Source organism: Scatophagus argus, chromosome 15 (assembly GCF_020382885.2).
Source record: "Scatophagus argus isolate fScaArg1 chromosome 15, fScaArg1.pri, whole genome shotgun sequence".
Taxonomy (NCBI): domain Eukaryota; kingdom Metazoa; phylum Chordata; class Actinopteri; family Scatophagidae; genus Scatophagus; species Scatophagus argus.
Genome location: NC_058507.1, coordinates 4,651,637 through 4,670,089, shown reverse-complemented (window position 1 = coordinate 4,670,089; position 18,453 = coordinate 4,651,637). Strand labels below are relative to the sequence as shown.

The 18,453-nt window shown below is 43.0% G+C and overlaps 2 protein-coding genes across 5 annotated transcripts; one reads left to right on the top strand and one right to left on the bottom strand.

The window, feature by feature from the left end:
* The first annotated feature begins 445 nt into the window (after nucleotides 1-445).
* sav1 (salvador family WW domain containing protein 1) lies at nucleotides 446-7,529 on the top strand. The gene is made up of 5 exons (XM_046413286.1): nucleotides 446-817; nucleotides 1,830-2,312; nucleotides 4,480-4,750; nucleotides 4,890-5,045; nucleotides 5,881-7,529. Exons 1-5 carry the CDS (start codon nucleotides 724-726, stop codon nucleotides 6,092-6,094), a joined length of 1,218 nt encoding a protein of 405 aa, XP_046269242.1. The 5' UTR covers nucleotides 446-723; the 3' UTR covers nucleotides 6,095-7,529.
* atl1 (atlastin GTPase 1) lies at nucleotides 7,187-17,701 on the bottom strand. Of its 4 annotated transcripts, none has more exons than XM_046413282.1 (14): nucleotides 17,371-17,701; nucleotides 15,542-15,792; nucleotides 15,087-15,221; nucleotides 14,675-14,779; nucleotides 14,164-14,214; nucleotides 13,970-14,026; nucleotides 13,636-13,728; nucleotides 13,386-13,524; nucleotides 12,428-12,555; nucleotides 12,220-12,276; nucleotides 11,959-12,030; nucleotides 11,449-11,880; nucleotides 10,397-10,411; nucleotides 7,187-10,092 (listed from the first exon to the last, which is right to left on the bottom strand). In XM_046413282.1, the coding sequence occupies exons 1-14, from the start codon at nucleotides 17,408-17,410 to the stop codon at nucleotides 9,979-9,981; spliced, it is 1,689 nt and encodes a 562-aa protein (XP_046269238.1). In that variant the 5' UTR covers nucleotides 17,411-17,701; the 3' UTR covers nucleotides 7,187-9,978. The 4 variants fall into 4 exon arrangements, with proteins under 4 accessions (XP_046269238.1, XP_046269239.1, XP_046269240.1 ...); XM_046413283.1 differs by having other exon boundaries at nucleotides 17,377-17,700; XM_046413284.1 differs by lacking the exon at nucleotides 10,397-10,411 and having other exon boundaries at nucleotides 17,371-17,700.
* Between the last annotated feature and the right edge of the window lie 752 nt (nucleotides 17,702-18,453).

The following is an 18,453-nucleotide window of genomic DNA, read 5'->3' as shown; positions in this document are numbered from 1 at the left end:
GCATCACAAATGTGAGTATTTACTGCTTATCCTTTTAGTGAGTTTAGTTTATGTTGAATAAAATTGGGGTTTGGACTGTTGGTTGATTTATAGAGAACATGAAAAAGATCGATTCATGGTCATCCATCATGAAAACGACACCTTGTTGTTGTCCTGTACAAAGCAGCAGAATCCCACTTTAATGTGTGAGTAATATGGATCTAAAGCTATTACAGTATAACATAATAATACTTTGAAAACATTTCTCTGATTATACTTATGTACTTTTACTTAATACTTCCTCCAGAACTGCTTCTCCCACTTTTTACAAGTTAATGAACCCGTGTTAACAGCAAAACAATTTGTGCAAATGTCGCAACCCCCATTGTGGACTCATAACATTTTGTTTTGTCAATCATGTGTCTGATGTGTGCGCACTTTGTCAGCATTATCCGTGTATCGGCTTTCAGACGGGTGACTTAGCAGATGGGCAGGTCCGTACAGTAACCATTCCCGCAGGGCAGCAGCGGTGGGAGTGAAGCACTGCTCAGAGCCGCCTGCACCGCTGGAGGAAAGGCTCATCCAGCAGCTGACTTTAGCTGGCTAACTTGCTGCTAGCTACTGCCCCGAGGCTTAAAATGTTTACTCTCCGCGCTCTGCAAACTGAACGGGATGGTCGCAGAGTCGAAGGATTGTGCCATGACATTACAGCGCCGTGTTGTTGATGCCTCCGAGCCTTGAGTTATGCTCTCGCGAAAGAAAAGCAAAAACGAAGCGTCGAAACCAGCCGAGGTACACGGGAAATATGTGAAGAAGGAAACGTCGCCGCTCCTGAGAAGTAAGCGCAACAAGTTGTTAGTTAGCCCGCTAGCTCAAGTTAGCATCAGTTAGCCTTCTGGCGAAAATTAACTTTAACGGCAAAAAGTAGCAAGGCTAACGGTAACAAGCGAGCTGAGGTGAACGTGTGTAAACGGATTGTTACAATAAAGGGGCTCCTACGCTTGAAACCAACTTGTTTAGTCGAGATTTTCTGTGCACCGTAACCAAAGAAGTTGCTAACCTGGCAGTTCAAGTGCTAGCTAGCTAAAAGTGCATCATCCTACTACGTCCGCTTCAGTGCCAAATAGAAAAATGAGAGGTAACGGTAACTGCTCATATAGATGGGACGTGCTCTAAAACACTCAATGAAAATTTTATTAGACTTTTGTCCCCTTTTGTTTGTAAGAATCCTGACGTGATACTCAGTGGAGCGGCTTACTGAAAAGTCACATTTGTTGCTGGTTGGCTTGACGTTACGTTTGTCCATTGAGTGTTGTGATGTGTCCTCTGATGTTACGTTTACTGTACACGTTGAATGATATGCATTACCTACTAACGTGTGCATCTAAAGGTATGAAAGCATTGATAGTAAAATTAACTTATTAACGTATCAAGTAAAAGTATTGTTCACGCAGACATAATGGCTCCTGCCAGTGTAATAATGTTTTGTACTCTTATTTTTGATACATTAAAGTGAAAGAAGAATTTTAAGATTGTTGTGTTCAGGGTGGAGTTAAATTTAACTGGTTTGCCGTAGACTGTTTGCTGGTTAAATCTCCACCGCAACAATAAATTATGTTTTCTAGCATGATAATCTGTTTTGTATTTTAAATTTTTATCTGCCTGATGTTGTGAAGTTCAGTATTTTGCTCCAATATGTAGTGAAGTAAGGAAATACTCAAGTAAAGTACAAGGATCTCTAAACTGTATGTAACTGAAGTACTTGATTCTGCTGCCTGTTGGTTCTACTACTGTGTTAAAGTGTTGACTGCTACTGACAGCTGCACTTGCACTTGTTTACCTGATTGCAGATCTTATGCCCTCGTTCATCCGTCATGGACCCACTATTCCCAGACGCACAGAGGTCCCTCTGCCAGACATGGGCCCCTCTGCCTACCCTGTGGCACCCACCCGGGATCCTGCGGTGTCCCGCAACAAGAGTTTACTCCGTGCCCCCGTGCAGAGGCCTCCCCATGAGGTGGCCCGCAGAGAGAGCCACCGCATGTCAGCACCTCCGTACCTGCCTCGCAGCCTGGGAGACCTGCCCCACGAGTACGGAGGCTCCTCACAGTCCTTCCTCACAGATGTGAGCCCCATGTCTGAGAATGGAGACGCTGCTCGATATTATTACCCCTCTGAACCTTACTATGACAACCAGCAGCATCAGCAGCGCCAGCCCAGGATGGTCCCGGACCGCTTTCCTGAGGACTATAGATACTATGAGCACAATGAACACAACTTCCAAAGACTTCCACGACAGCACACACCCCCGGCTCCAAGCAGACCGCCTTCAGGTAAGCATAAAATGTGTACTTTCCACAGTACTGTATTAGATGCTTCTCCTCTATTGGAAAGTATACAGAGGGCTGTGACAAAGAAATTGGAAGGAATTGAGAGTTTAAAATGTGACAAAGATCAGGACGCGCAGTCTTAAACTGCACACATGTTTCTGGGAAATACATGGCAAGAAGTGATATTCCATTGAGGGACTAAAACTTTATTGTTTTTTTATTCTTTTTGTCTGCAAATTCAGATGTATTAAAGTAGTGCAGTAATGTTCGAGGATCACCTCAGCAAGATTTTTCAGATTTGTCTTTTGTGGAACTTTTTTAAAACTTTGGTGTTGCAGTTGAAGTGAAGTGGCTGTAGTAACGCACGATTGCTGCTTTCAGATGGCAGAGTGTTGTGGATGGGTTTTGGACCACACATAGGCCACTTTGAAAGGAATGCAAGCTGTTGGTTGTCACCGAACAGCTCAAAAGAGCAATTTCATTTCAGTTTCGTTTCCCCAAGGAATTAAATATTTTTCCCTCACTTCTCCGCTCTGTAAACATCAGTCTGAAGTGAGCAGTACAGTAAAGTACCTTCTTGTTTTGTTGCTGACTTGTTGACATCATGTGTATGGTTTAGTGTGTATGTCAGGCTCGTCTATCGTATATCATCTTGTTTGAAGTTAAACGAGCATCAAGGCTCTGCATATTTCATCTCTCTGTTTGCTGAATCTTTCTGCTTGCAAACTAGCAATTTGCTGACCGCCCACAGTCAGATGTCTCGACCTCAGACTAGTCACTTCTGTGAATCATGTGGATGTAGTACTACTAGCTGTATACCTACATTGCAGAGATATTTAGGAGGACTCATTTACCTCCAATCACCCGATGCTTCCATTTTGTAACAGGATCAGTTTTATGCTAGCTTTGCGCAACTAAAAATGGCATTTAATGAGTAAGATGTGGTATGAAATGATTCCATATATATATACTTTATATATATATTTTTAGGGTTTCCTGCATTTTTCAATTTTCAGTTTACTAGTGTTTATTTTTGATGTAAATTGGTGTATACTGACTACTATAGAAGCATTTTGTGTGTATTTCAGAGAAACTTGTCTTCTTGTAGGAAAAATCAGTCCGACTACAGTATGCAGAGAAACGTGAAAGTGGACCATGTATACTGTGAATTATTTCTAATTTGTTTTGTCAAAATTTGGCCTTGATGTTTTGGTTGATTCATACTTTTTCTGGTCGCTGGTTTGACTTCATTTCTTTAGAACCACTTCTGTATCACCAGTTGTAAATATAGTAGTCTGCTCTTGACTGTAAGCCGTGAAATTCCTGTGATGCTTTGAACTTTGCAGTGAGTATGGCTGGCTGCCATTTTTCTGAGGAAAAGGGCAGAGATGATGATGATGATGATGATGATGATGATGAGGTGGAGGAGGAGGAGTGCATTTCTGCGGAGCACTCGCACATTCCATCCCTTCACTCAGCAGCTGGCCAAAAAAGCTCCGGCTCTGTTGCTGTCACTCTCGTGCAGAATTTATCAGATTGTAGCCGCCTTTTTGTTGAGGTTCTTCATTCCCAGCATATTCTCTTGTGTTTTCAGTGCTTTCCTTCTGAGCTGGTTGGCTTTGGGTCATGTTAGTTCTCACTCACAGTCTGTTATTTGCCAATAAAAATTACAGGACTTGTTGAATGAACCCCCTCTGCTGTGTGCTCTTAGTGTTTGGGAGTTCAGTGGTTTGTTCTCTTCTGGTGAAAACTCCTGTGTGTGTGTCTGGCCAAGCAGAGATCTCTGCCTTCCTGTCCAGACCTAACAACACTCCCATTTCCTACCATTCTTAAAGTGATGTCAGTTAGAATAAGATGCTCCGTCACAACAGTCACAGAGTCAAAGGGATTAGGCATCCTCACATAAGTCATGCTTTAAGAAGTGATTCACTGCATTCCTCTCTCGTCCTGCTCTGTGTTCAGCTGCCACATCAGAATGACCTTTTTAAAGGCTGGACATTCCTCTCCTTTAAATTACATTTTCCCACACGCGCTGTTTTTAAGAAATTTACCCAAATATTTTTTCTTTCCCAGAGGCGCTGTTTGCTAGCAGCTGCCCTGCTGTATGTTTGGGCCGACATCTCTCCCTCTCCCTCTAGGTTTCTAAAAAAGAAATGTTTGTTTTCCTCAGGCATAGGTCGAATACAGGCCAAATCCCTTGGGAACCTCTCCAGTCTGACAGGAGAGGACCTCCCCCTTCCTGCCGGCTGGACCGTTGACTGGACCATCCGTGGCAGGAAGTACTACATCGACCACAACACTAACACTACACACTGGAGCCACCCTCTGGAGAGGGAAGGGCTCCCTCCAGGCTGGGAAAAGGTGGAGTCGGCTGAGTTTGGGGTCTATTACGTGGATCACATCAACAAAAGGGCACAGTATCGTCACCCCTGTGCCCCGAGGTATGTCATCTGTATAAACATTCATTTAAGTTTTTGTCCTCATAAAAGGTTTGGCGTCAGTAATCAGAAAAGCGTTTTGTCCAATCTGATGTCACGAAGACAAATTAAAGAAAAACTGTATTACCTCCGTGTGTTCTAGTGTGCCTCGCTATGATCAGCCTCCTCCATTACCACCTCCTGTCACCTATCAGCCGCGTCCTGCAGAGAGGAACCAGCCTGTACTGGTGCCGGCTAACCCGTACCACACCGCTGAGATCCCAGACTGGCTTCAGGTGTATGCCCGCGCGCCACTCAAGTGAGTACTGTGAGGGCAGCTTTCAGTCATTTTCATCATGTATTAGTCTGCAAGTTTGTTTTTTTATTATTATTATTATTATTATTATTAAATGTTCGCCCTGTGAAATGCGAGAAAATGCCCGCTCTAATTCCCTGAAGGCTACTGTGGTGATGTCAGAGTGCTTTTTTATCTCCGACTGTCAAAAGTGTCCGAAAAACAAAACCAAAATTTTCTACAATCAACATTCATTCTACGTTAAACATATGTGCTGAAACATTTAATCCCATTATCAGAATAGTTTCAGATTCATTTTCTATTGATCAACTAATCAACCGGTGAGCTGCTTATCTACTTCATAAAACGTCTGCAAAACCCTTGTTTTGATAGTTGGAATCCTGTAGCGTTTACACCACCGTGCGCTCTTCTTCTTCTCAATTTCTCTGGAGTATTTTCCCTTCTCCCCAGATAGTGATGTCCAGCCTCTGGAGTCAGTAGAAATGTTGTGTTTGTGGTGTGTATTTGTGAGTTATGGTAGTACAGCTGGATTGACGTGTCTGCGAATGTTAGCTTATTGCAGATGTGTTGGTATTGGTGTGAATGTCACCTGATGACCTTACTTTGTATTGTGGGGAAAAATGAAACTGTCTCAAGATTCTTTGTTATATTTAAAAATATTACTTTCTGCAAATATATTTTTATCAAATCTTTTTAAACTTCAAAATATCTACATTTGTGACCTCTTCAGAAATCCAGAAATGGTACGTGGAGAAATGAGTACAAATAACGCAGTGACCCACTCATCGCCACAAAGCGCGCTTCTAAAGCACAGTAAAGATCTTCCCTTGTACTTTAGGTATGACCACATCTTGAAGTGGGAGTTGTTCCAGCTGGCAGACTTGGACACGTATCAGGGCATGCTGAAGCTGCTCTTCATGAAGGAGCTGGAGCACATCGTCAAGTCCTACGAGGCGTACCGGCAGGCGCTGCTGTCAGAGGTGGAGGCTCGCAAGCAGCGGCAGCAGTGGTACGCCCAGCAGCCCAACAAGAACTTCATAGGGAACATGTGACGCGTTACGTGCAGCGGGGACGTCTCGCTGCCACGCCTCTCTGAGGTTTCCACAGTTTGGGAGCGGTCAAGGGTTTCCTTTGAAATCGTGATCGACTCTTAATTGCCTCTTTACCAAAACACATCTGTGCCTTCGCTTGATCCAAATATATCAGCCAGGAAGTCAAGACACACACTGTCAGGAGGCCCCCTTTCGCCATCATGTGACACTCGTAAATTGACACTCAATTCACGAATGACCACGTGACTAAAATAAAAGGAAAAACAAAACTCTCAATGAAGAAATAGAACCTATAATGTGCTACATCTGGGGAGGCGGCTTGTGGTGCCATTGCAGCCGCTGCCCTGAACCCGAGGACTGAATTTCTGTTTTTAAGACTGAGGAGAACAGAGTCTGAAACACTGCGGATATGTGTTGAAAAACATCCGCAGATTGTGCCTCTGAAACGCAGCATTTTTTACAATGTCTGCTCATGTCTCGTGTACAGCAGCTACTCCGTCATTTTTTCCTATGGGAGAAAATGACCGGCAGCTCCTTCTCATGTGTTTCTGTTTGAAATACTTCATGACTATTTTTTCCATTGCTTTGTTACCCTCATAAACTGAAACCGCACTCTTGTAAATTAAACAGAAAGTGTGCCCCCCCCCCCTTTTTTTTGTATGAAATATCCTTTGTAAGACAATCCACCAAAAGTTTCACAAATATTTAAGTTTTGATATGAAACACGTCTTTTATTTAAAGACCTTTTGTTGGCTGAAGCATCACATGTGATGCAGCGGTTTGAGCATCTCTTGGCTCTTGGCATTACTGTAAGTCAGGAATATTCTTGTGTGTGAGTGTATAATGAAACATAAATAAGCTACTGGAAGACACATTAAGTTTGCCAAATAAGTGCAATTCAGACTTCTCCTTGTTTCATCCTTTCTGGATATTTCTCGCCTCGGTAATGCCTTATGTTTATGGACTGACGCGCCTCTTCTGTGGAAGAAGTGCAGGTTCTCGGAAGCATATTTAACCGATCACTAATCATTCAGCTTACGATGATGATTCACCTTAAGGTGCTCAGAAATGTTTTTGTTCTTTTTTTTTTTAATGTTGGAGGTTTGGCCAAATAAGGTGAGAAACAAACGTTTTATGACACTATTGCACTCAAAATATACACTTAAAACAGTTTTCAGGTGTTTAATGCGACACGTGTATGAGAGTGACAACAGATTCAGACATTTCTGAACGTCCTAAAAGGGTGTGTGATCGTGTGAACAGTGGAATAGTTTTGTGAAGAGCCTGTCTTCGGCGAGTCCGTCACTATGCAAGACAGTCTCGCTCACGTCTTTTCAGCACGGGCTCAGCAGTTTGTACATATCTGATATTGTGTATTGCAAATACAGGACATAAGCAATAAAGTCTGCAGTGGAGAAAAACACACTCACGACTACACAGTTGTTGCTTTCTGGCTTCCCGTGCACTTTCACACAGCTTATTTTTCAGATGTAAAATAATTAAAGCAGCGGCATGTGATATTCTTATAACAGTTTGGAATTTAAGAGCTATTCTCCTGGCTATCTGCAGCTCCCTTCGTTATGTTCAGCTCTGTCATCCATAAAGTACCATACAAATGTAGATATTTACCAAAACAATAAAGTAGACTTTGCCTTTGAGTTCTTTTCTAATGTAAAACCTTAAAATGCTGGCTGAAAACACTATCAGTGATGTAAATAACAAATGCTGAGGGTTTGATCCTGGAAGACTGGTTTCACATCAGTTACGGGTGGGAAATAAACAAATATATGGCACACAAGTTATTCAAACCAGAGTACTTTTAATGTCTTAAAACATGTTTGGAGTGAAGCTTACAAGAAATTACTCAACTCTAGATATTTTTTATTAACTTGGTCCAACTTTATTATTTCCTTGTAATTGAAATTTGCAACGTGAACTTAGCAGTGTTGACTTGGAAGAGGTGGATTCATTTGACCTTTCAGACTCCCGCGAGACTCCCACGACATCCGGACTTGATTTAAGCGTTGATGTGGGCGGCTTTAAGGAATGAACCGTTAAATCCAAGAACAACAAGTTTTGATTCGTTTTCTCTTTTCTTTTGAGCTGAGAAAATTTCGACTGTGAACGCAACACAATGCAGACAAACGCTGCTTTTCTGACTTATGGACGGACGTTTAAACGCAGCCATGGAGAAATGGGCTTTTAAAACCTCACAAATCTTAAACTGGTCTTAGATGGTCCTTTGTGTGAAGGCCTCACTGATGTTGATTATACATTGTGGAAGACTCAAGAAGCCACTCTGCCGCAGCGCCTTTAAATTTTCAACCCTTGAGGTCAAACCTCAGTATAAACTTGCTAAATATGCATGACAGCGTTCCTGTACTGTAAAAAAAAAAAGAAAAGTCAGGGTGCTTGCAGCTGTACGTGATGCAGATGTTTTTACAGTGAGCTCCATGATTCTGGGTTCTTCAGTGAGCTAAAAACAATAAGCACTGTTAACAGTCTACTAAGCCAAAGTATTCAAACACCAAAATGTGCTGAATACAAGCCATTTGTTTACAAATGCGAGCTGTTTTTGGGAGCACAAAATGTCTGGCCTCTTTCACCATGCAACAGTTTTTTTTTTTGTTTTTTTTTTGGTTGTTTGTTTTTTTAAACAGATGATTCAGTTTAAGTGTATGAAGATGATGAAAGAGATGTGGAATGAGGATCCTTTTCCAAAGCAGGCCCGTCCAATAACAAACCAGCTCTGATTTCCTCAGTGGACGCCGAATAGCTACATTCCTCGGATTTGCTCGAACATTCAGTGAGAAACACAACAATGGCTTCACTCACCACCTCTGCGCCACAATGGGAACCCAACACCCCCACCCACCCCCACCCACCCTCAAAGACCAAACACGCATGTGGAGGATCACAAGGATGCAGCGTAGTAACAAAACTGCAAGCGGACTACAAAGTGAGAGATACTGTGTAAACTTTGAACTGGTGGTCACTCTGGTTTTGTCTTCCCACCCAGCGCTCTTATTTGAAAGTAAAAAAAAACAAAAACAAAAAAATTCCCTGATCCTATGAGAATGAACACCAACCTCCAAAACAAAACATACAACTAATAAATGTGCCACTGAGTGTCTGCATGTAGCCAGCTGGCATTTTTACAAGTTATGGCACAAAACCACTTTGTCACGACCATCAAAACTGTTTTTTGTTTGTTTTTTTTTGTTTTTTCTAAAGTATACCCAGTTTTAGAGCTTAAAGATGACAGACATTAACCATTTATCATGCTGATGATGCTCGTAACGCTTCATTGTTTAACATACAGTACATGTTTTGGCTTTCAAACACCGCAGGTCATAGATATTGTTTCTCACAAACAGCACTAAACTTCAGAGAGCAGAACAATCGTCACAAATGGGGATTTCACAGAGTTGGCTGTACTTCTGAGAATCGTCGTCAGTGACAAATGATGCAAAACGAAACAAAGTCTGATGAGGAAATCAAACAGCTGGCTGGAGGTTGGATATGCCGAGGTCTCCTCTGGCAGAGTGTCTACAGTATCTGCTGTACAGGTGGTGTTGTTGTTGTTTTGTTTTGTTTTTTTCACAGGCAAAACGTGAGAGACAAAATGATAAATGACATCCATCGTTTGCACGCAGAGGCACCCAATCAGGAGACGCTCTGACGTTGCCTATACATGAACATTATACAGTCCGTTATTAGGTTTTAAAGTAGTGGATGTATTGGTGGGAAGTGCCAGCCAATACCAGAATAAAAGAGTGCCTGATGGGTGAGGATGTTCCTCCCCCTCCTCCTCCTCCTCCTCCTCCTCTTCCTCCTGTCCTTCACCAGGAAGTCCCTGCTGTACTCTTCGCTGCCTTATCGACTCAGTCCCTCTTCTTGTCCTGCTCCTCTGCAGCCTCCTCCGCCTGGGGCCCGGGGAAGGCGTGGTGGTACAGGTGCCTGTGATTGGCTGCTACATTGTACAGCTTGTAGAGAGCCTGTGGAGCAGAGACGTGGTTACAGACGGGGAATTTAACTCAACGTCGCTTAAGATAATGTCAGGGTATGGGAATCTGATATGAAAACAGTCAATACGATACAATATGATGCTCTGAGAATCTAAATGTGTGAGGTTAATATACTACTGTATGCGATTCCATTTAAATCCTGTCAATCCAGTTGAACGTTCTTATGAAAGCGACAATTTTTGAGGAGCCTGTTTGAGCCCGTTACTCTTCTCCCAAGAGATGTTCGCTCTGTTTGTGCCTTTGTTAATATTCCTGTTTGGATTGCTCCACTCACCTCATTTGTGCTCCCCTGCAGAGGCGTTAAAAAGAGAAAAAAAATTACATATAGAGAGAGAGAGTGAGAACATACATGCGAACATAATATGAAACATGTTTGATAACGTCATCAATGCAGGCTTTAGTTCTCGTTTCCTGCGATTTAAAGGAGATTGTCGCCCTCTAGTGGTTTAAAGATGCTGCATCACCAGTTCCTGATGAAGATGCGCCTCTGCTGTACATTGTTCGATATGGTTTTAGTTTTGAGTCGATTAATTGTTTAATCAATTAACGGGTTAACAGAGAAATTAAATGAAATTAAGATTTTCTTACTTTTCTATTTGGTGTTTTAGACTTCAGGTTGGCCAAAACAAGTCATTTGATTCACTTCATGTTGGGATTTGAGAAACTGTGATGGGGAATCACTGATTCTGAACCGTGGATTTTTAACCAAAACAAGAAACCGGATGGAGTCACAATTATCATTTTTTGCGACAAAATACAAACAAATCTATTGATCTACAGATTTATCAATAAAGATATATCAATAAAGATGTGTTTCTGGAACAGATTATCGTGTGATTTTCTGCAGTTTTCTTATGGCAACTTTCTTTATTTGTTTCGAATGCAGCACTCAGACTCCTGACCCCAACCAGAAGATTGACCATTTAATATTTATTAACCCGATATTAAATCATATAGACCAGAACATGCTGAATATCTGACTGTCTGTTATTGATTATTGATTTTAAGTCAGTTGAGAACTTTGAATCCAGTGCTTAACCACATATTTTCTCTCTTTACTGAGGCTCGTCTTAGTTTTACACATTATGCAAACATGCAGTTTAATGTAAATTTCCCTGCAGGGCTGCTGTGTTTGCGGCTGATATGTTCATTTCTGTTCATTTTCATGTTTTTTGCGTCTAAATGAGGGCTTTCTGTGCAAAGACTCTTTCTGGCGATTGTACATTTTTAGTGCAATAAACTTGCATACTGATTGAAATGCTGATTGAATCACAGAGAGACTCATTTATTCCTGATCTCACTCATGTCTTATGTTTTTAGCTTTACCTGGTCCCACAGCGCACCAGCCACCTGGTCGATGACGGCGCCCAGTTCTCGGTATTCCCCGGAGTAGCGGATGTAGGCCCAGGTGCAGAGGGTGATCAGTGCCAGACCCAGGATCATGTTACACAAGCTGGCAATGATGTCCACGCCCACAAAGCCTGTGATGCCCGCGGCCACGTACATGACAAAGATGACCACGAACAGCGTGGCCGGCGTGCGGGCTGCGTGGAAAATGTTCTTGGAGTCATTGTGCTTGATGTACTGGACAAACACCTCGTCGATTTCTCCCTCCAGCTGCTGCAGGTAGCGACGGCTGAACTCCTCGCCTCCCATCTTCTTCACGCCCCGAAACACCTGCAGGGCCTCCTCTCTGATGGTGCTGTGACGGGCCTGCAGCTCGCTGGGGGCCAGGAAGGGCCGGTCGCCCCCACAGACCTGGGACCACGACAGAGCCGGTCAGTAAAACAGGATTAGACAGCTTAGAGGACAGTTTGGGATTAAGTTTTCACCCACCTCCTCCATTTTCTTGTTGTACAGGTCCTTCGCAGCTGCAACTGCAGCCAAATTGTTTGCCTCAGCTGTGGCCTGAGGGGAAGCATGTGAAAATACAGTCGTCGTTTATTTTGATGTAATGTAATATTAGTTAAACTAAGAAATGCAACAGATGCTTGGATAAGGAACTTTAAAGCTTTCCAAGATAAAAGTAATAAAGAAAGTCATAATAAAAAAATTAAATACAGAAATTGTACTAGAAAGACCAAGGGGAAAACGTACCTGCAGCATGGATTTTGGATGTGGCAGCTCCTCGCCTTGGTAAATTTTGATGTAAGCCTGAAGTGAAGCAAAAAAGTTGAAGTTAAGTCACAATCGTGTGCAGAAAGTCAAAGTTTACCGGGGAGTCATGGACATAATGAAAGCACAAGCAGAAAGTTAAAATGATGGCTGGTGTGTCGTCAGTGTTGACGTGCTCCTTGGGTCTGACCTTGAAGTACTCCAGCAGGCCTCTGCAGGTGATTTTGCTGCCGTTGATCTCCTTCACGTCGATGTTACGAGGACTGAGAAGCCACGGGACCAGAACCCTCAGGTTGTTCAAGAAGTCGCCATCGATCTCTAAGTGGCGAGGAGAGGAAACAGCTGGTGAGTGTGTACAGAAATCCAACTCCAACGGTTCCTCGGTTATATTCAGTTCCTGGTGTCAGTCCAGGAAATAAGTAGAAAATATCAAAAATTCAGAGCAGCAGAACAGACGAAAAACAGCTTGTTTCCCCCCTCGGGTGCCGTTTGCACTTGCTGTGAGGTTACATAGATAAACTTTACTTCATTTGTAGATATGCGCTTGTGATTCTCTGTACTACTGCCAACCTGTCGGGTCGTACCTGAGAACAAACTGCACATTCACATGTTCTCTTATTCTGTGGTTTTCAAAAGGGGGCCCAGGGACCCGTGGGGGTCCTTGAGGGGGTCCGCAGTAAAATTCTTATCAGATGGGACTCGGTAGTCTAATTTGTGACGTGAAAAAGATTGGGAACCACTTCTCGAAATGAGCTGATTCCCGATTATCTGACTTTTTATGAGGACTAATGAGTCTACAGCCGGGTTAGCATGTTCACAGCGCTAACATGCTAACATTTGCTAGTTAGCACTTTACACAAAGTACAAATGAGGCTGATGTGGATGTGTTTACAAACAAAAGTATTTTTCTAAAACATTTGACAATTTCATAGACTTACTGAACTGAATACTATTACGTATATAAAGTTTCATGTCGTCCATCCCAGTAGCTTTGACAGAAAGATGCTGCTGTCTGTAGTGTGACTAAAGTAATATTGCGTGGTTTACGTTTGGTGTAAAACCATCCAGGGAATCCTGTGTGCTTCCCTTTCAAACATGACTTTCACGCAAGATCAGAAACTTCTCACAGGAGGCCGTGGGAGGTGTACCTGCAATCCTTCCATCAAAGTGCGGGTTGGTGGCCACTTTGAGGCCGGGGTGAGGCATCAGGAAGCAGGAGATGTTGGTGAAGCAGGAGTGGATGTGTTTACGCACGTTCTGCAGCTCTTCATGCTGGTTCTCCGAGATCTACGCCACAAACACCACACGACACAAGCGCGTTAGTTTGGTTCAGCCGCCGTGATTCAAAGACTCAAAGTGAAATGACCTTCACCCTCAAACAGATGGCTGACAATTGACCTTCAGTCGCTTCTCGAGGAACTTCATGCCTCCTTCCTGTCCGTAAGGAAACTCGTATGGAAAGCTCCAGTCTCGAACGAGGAAAATCATGGACTAAGGAATAAAAAAAGCTACCATGTGACTCTTGTTGAGGATATGATGAAATAATATAATTCACTGCATTCTTGTACCAGCCAGTCCCCCACAATGAAATTTGTCGGATTTCTTTACACAATAATACAATATTTCAAGGCGCTTAAAACAAACACAAATAATAACTTTCAAATGTCATTTCCGGAGATGTGGACGCAGCTGTTGCACATCCATCCAGCAGATCAAAATGATATTCCAGTACCTGGAATGGTTTGAGGAAAGTCTCCTCCATAGCCAGTCTGCCGTACTCGGTGAAAAGCTGAAATAAGAAGATAAGATGAGATTTGCCATCAGCCAAACACTCACATGCACGTCTGACCGGTAAAAGGTTTCGAGTCAGGACTTTGCTCTTTTAGATTTTAATTACGCATCAGTGCCGACACTCGACTGCCTTACCTGCAAGTGCTGAAGGTCGTCTTCTTGTACATTCTGTGAGATGTTGTAAACCTGAAAAGGACCATTCGTTTACAGAGTAAATTCATTTAACCCTATATAATACATGAGTTTTCAGCCCTCCACATGAGTAGTGCAATATTTTTTTCCCTGAAAAACCTGATGTATACAATCAGATACATGCAGTGCACAGATATGATACTTGAAAAATTTTTTGTTTGTTTGTTCAGAGGATCAATAAAGGCTCCAAGTTCAAAGAACTGGAATTTTCTGTCAATTATTTAATGGTTTGGGCTTTACAGGGTTAAAGCACGTCCAAATTGAAGAATGTAGTGCGTGTATTAAGTAAAAGCCATTCTGGTGTGTGAAAACAAAGGAACACAGCAGTCACAGAACAAACATCACTTAAAGTTAGTGAGCAAATGGCGAAAAATTCAATCCTTTGTTCGTTCATCCACATAAATATGCTAATTAGCACAGTAAAGCGGGCCCGGCTGAGTGAAAGTCACCTTACCTGCATGGAGCTTATCATGGTGCTCAGTGCGAACACAGTGGCTGAATCCCTTAGCGTCGACTGGCTGTCAAACGTGCCCTGTGTGTCCATTAGCAACACGGCGACCTGTGAAACGAACAAGGACGAAGACACTGACCTCCACTGTGGGGCGATCTCAATGTTTCGTGTGTCTCTGTGGCAGATTAGTGAAGCGAAGCGAAGTGCCTGAACTGCTTTAGTGGCAGGACAAACGAGGAAGCAGCCGTGTGAGCTCATCCGCTAAAGTTAAAGCCGAGCAGCGCGTGGATGTGTTTGTATTTTGAACATAAGGACTGAGCTGTTGCCATGATGAATGAGAATATAAAAACGTGCCGTAAAACAACGGCTAAAGGTTAATGAATCTGTCTGTGTCATATGTAAAGATTTTGTTCACCTTTCTCCCGTCCGGTTTGTCCACCAGGAAGACCTCACTCCAGATCTGGATCCCGGTGGTCTCCCTCTCTGAGCCCCCCCTCCAGGAGAAGCCAGTCAGAGGTTCGTCTTTATTTCCGAGCCAGCTTTCAGATGCCTGAGCGCAGCAGGATCAGAAGAGTTAATGCCAGTAGTTTCAGTGTCTTCGACTGTTCTTACATTAATGTGGGATGTTTGTTCAGTGTGTGGCCTACTGAATCTACACCCATTCAGAGACCAGCAAATATTATTTTTACATGAAAGTGGAATATCGGCAAAACATGCAGCTTTAGCAAAGAATTACTGATTAAAGCTTTTAGCCAAACTTCAATATGAAGATTCAAGCTGCAGTCCTCACATTTAAACTTTTACCTTTGAACAGCAGAAATATAAATATTGGTACAAACTCCAGACTCCATCACCTGAGCAGATACTTACATGGTTGTACATGTAACGCAGCATGAAGTCCATGAGGAAGGACTTGCCCTTGCGGAAAGCTCCGGCCACAGAGATGGCCACCACCTCGCGGTCTCTGACGTGCTCGGCCAACAGGATGCGGCTCAGCGCGGCCTCGTCCAGCTCGAAGGTGTGGTCGTCTTTGACCAGCAGCACCTGCACGGGTCGGGCTCGTCCGTCCGGCTCCTCCTCCTCTGAGCTCCAGTCGTAGACATTTTTGTCACTGAGGGACCCTGGAGGACGAGATGGAGGGTGATGGGGGGGTCAAAGGAAAAATGAACAGATTTCAACTTTGAATATTGTCGGATTCATGGAAATAATGATGTTGATGTTAAGTATTTTCCCTGCTGCTTTTCTTGTTTCTACATAATTACTGTAATTAGCACTGGAAAGCCAACTGAAATGTTATTATGTGAATGAGTGAGCGGAACTTGTTCACGGTGATGTGAGGCGAACTTAGTGGTCCATTAAGAGAGGAAACAGGAACACTGAGTCCATTATTACTTCCTGTTCGCCCTGAGATCAATAGCATCGCCTGCAAGCTCGTTAATACTAATAATGAATCTCGCCATGCTATCCATCCCATCTGTTTGTATCCAATGAGATCATGTGCATTCAGAGCTTTTTTTGTTTTTTTCAGCGCTTTCCAGGCAGTGACTCAGTGTCTTTCCAATCTCTGCTGTCTCATGTGGAGCGAGAAAGCTGCATGTCAGTCCTGATGCACAGACTTTAGCTCCCGAATCCCATTCATGTGATGTGTGCTTAATGCTCCAACCAACTCGTGTCTGACCGTGTACATTCTGCAGAGCACGGAAGGATATCTGAGGTTAAACCAACAAACAAACAAACAGATCCTCACACATGTCCGTGACATTTGTTTTGTGCCTGCACATTAAGCATCTTACAATGGCAGCGTCTGTGGCAGATAAAATTTGGGAGTCTGCTAAAAGATGCAGAGTTGCGAGGGTGCACAGTGAATAATTTAAGGAGGAATCAGCCGAGGTTTCCTCTCGGGCCTGAGGAGGGCTGTCACATCTCTTTGCAGAAGGCCTCACCCACAGGCCTCCCTGCTTAACCTGATCATGTTGCTGCTGCTGCTGAAGACGTCAGAAGCACAGACTGCTTAAAGTGGGTCAGAGCAGATAAACTCTGTAATGACAAAGCCCAGCGTTTCCCTCAGCCCTGTGGCAGTCATCCCACCCCCTCGCAGTCCTGTATTTAAAGTTAAAATGGGCCACAGAGTGATGTCCGTGTGATGGCTCATCACAGATGTGGTGGAGGTGATACTGATGATGACAGTAATGACTAGAAGAGATGATGATGACCATGAGAAGCTGTTTACTGATGCAACATTACATAATTTGATGTCAGATGCAGCACAGACCTTCACGAGAGTCTCGGTGTGATAAAAATAAAACCAGAAGGTTATTCTCAGGCCTTTTGGGGCCTGAACGACCCAGGCGGACTATTTCCTGTCTCCTGATTATTGTAAAACATCTCTCAACGCGTCTTTTAATTGTGAAACAAATATATACGTGTCAAACGTCTGTTCGCTCGCGCTTGATCAATCGATAACAGTGAGACAGAAAATAAACAAACCGTGCATTTCTCACCACCAGAAACATTAGATTTGATCGGGGTCAAAACAAAAACACGCTGGTCACAATTAAGTCGGAACGAAAACAAGCCCTTGGTGGTGGAGTCTTAGATAAACATTTAACTGGCTGCATTGCTTACACCCTCGCCTCGGCAGAGATGGAAAAATGTATGTGCGTCAAGGAAAAGCATGAAATATTAAATGTTGTACGTACACTCACCCCAGCTGTCTCTGTCTTTACGGTGTTTCGCCATAATACTATCCTTAAATCCCTCTGTTTGTCCGCTAATGTAACCCTAGTCGGTAGTCATGGGTGTAGGGAGGATGCCCTCGGTCCACCAAAACGATGCTCGTATAGCAGGAGGATGATGGAGCTTTTTATTCCCAGCGTGATGCAGGGTTCGTAGCCGCAGTCAGGGGGCGCTGTTGTCTGTTGTTCCTGCTCACTGTACGGCAGAAGGGTTATAATGCGGGGGAAAAAATGGACATGGTTCAACGTGCATTACGTTGAAAATGAGAGCGACCGCTGAGTATGTCATGCATGGCTGCTACAGTTCGTATCAAGGCTTTTATTTAGCCTGAAAATACATTTTCAGTTTTTGTCGTTAGGTGGCGGTACTTACAAAGAGATTGAAAAACGTGCTGCCTTCGTGAACCATCGTAACTATGCGTACAGAAATTGTACCCATTTTGTGCAAAGTTACACTTTTATTCCCCTTCATTTTAGAGGGAAATGTACTTTTGCAACATTTACTTGATAACATGTGATCTTAGGAGACATTCCCACTATTCTACAGGCCTATTATTGCTGATGCATTTTACTATGTAGGCAGCAATATGTTGAAGATAGCCAAGGTGGAGGTTGTAGCTATTTTATATATATTTGGTGTTTTACTTTAATGTTTATTTTACTGTACAGCAATGCAATCTTTATCTGCAAAGCAACTATAGCTGCCAGACAAAGGAAGTGGAGACACAATTCTGCCTCTTGAATCAACTGGAGTCAAAGCACAGTATAGCAGAAAATATAAATACTCAAGTAGGCCAAGCACAAGTACCCAAGACTTGTACAGTATTTGACATTTAAGGAACAAAACTCCTCCTAACGACAGTAACTGGTGCAAAAACGTTGATGTGTAAAACAACGAAAACAATCATGAACTTACAATGAATGTCGAATTACTATTTTATGTTAAGCTGCTTCAATTCTTTCGATTTATAATGACAACTACTTTTGTTATGCGTCCATGATGTAATTATTTCATTACAAGTATGTCTTTGTGGTTCTGGAACACTG

Bases quoted from the DNA above. Each gene is read 5' to 3' on its own strand.
- sav1 (XM_046413286.1), top strand. From the start codon at position 724: ATGCTCTCGCGAAAGAAAAGCAAAAACGAAGCGTCGAAACCAGCCGAG. The intron at 818-1,829 runs GTAAGCGCAACA...ACCTGATTGCAG, and splicing joins AACGTCGCCGCTCCTGAGAA to ATCTTATGCCCTCGTTCATC. The intron at 4,751-4,889 runs GTATGTCATCTG...CGTGTGTTCTAG, and splicing joins CGTCACCCCTGTGCCCCGAG to TGTGCCTCGCTATGATCAGC.
- atl1 (XM_046413282.1), bottom strand. From the start codon at position 17,410: ATGGCGAAACACCGTAAAGACAGAGACAGCTGGGGTGAGT. The intron at 15,793-17,370 runs GTACGTACAACA...CTCGTCCTCCAG, and splicing joins CAGAGACAGCTGGGGTGAGT to GGTCCCTCAGTGACAAAAAT. The intron at 14,027-14,163 runs GTAAGGCAGTCG...TTCTTATTTCAG, and splicing joins ACGACCTTCAGCACTTGCAG to CTTTTCACCGAGTACGGCAG.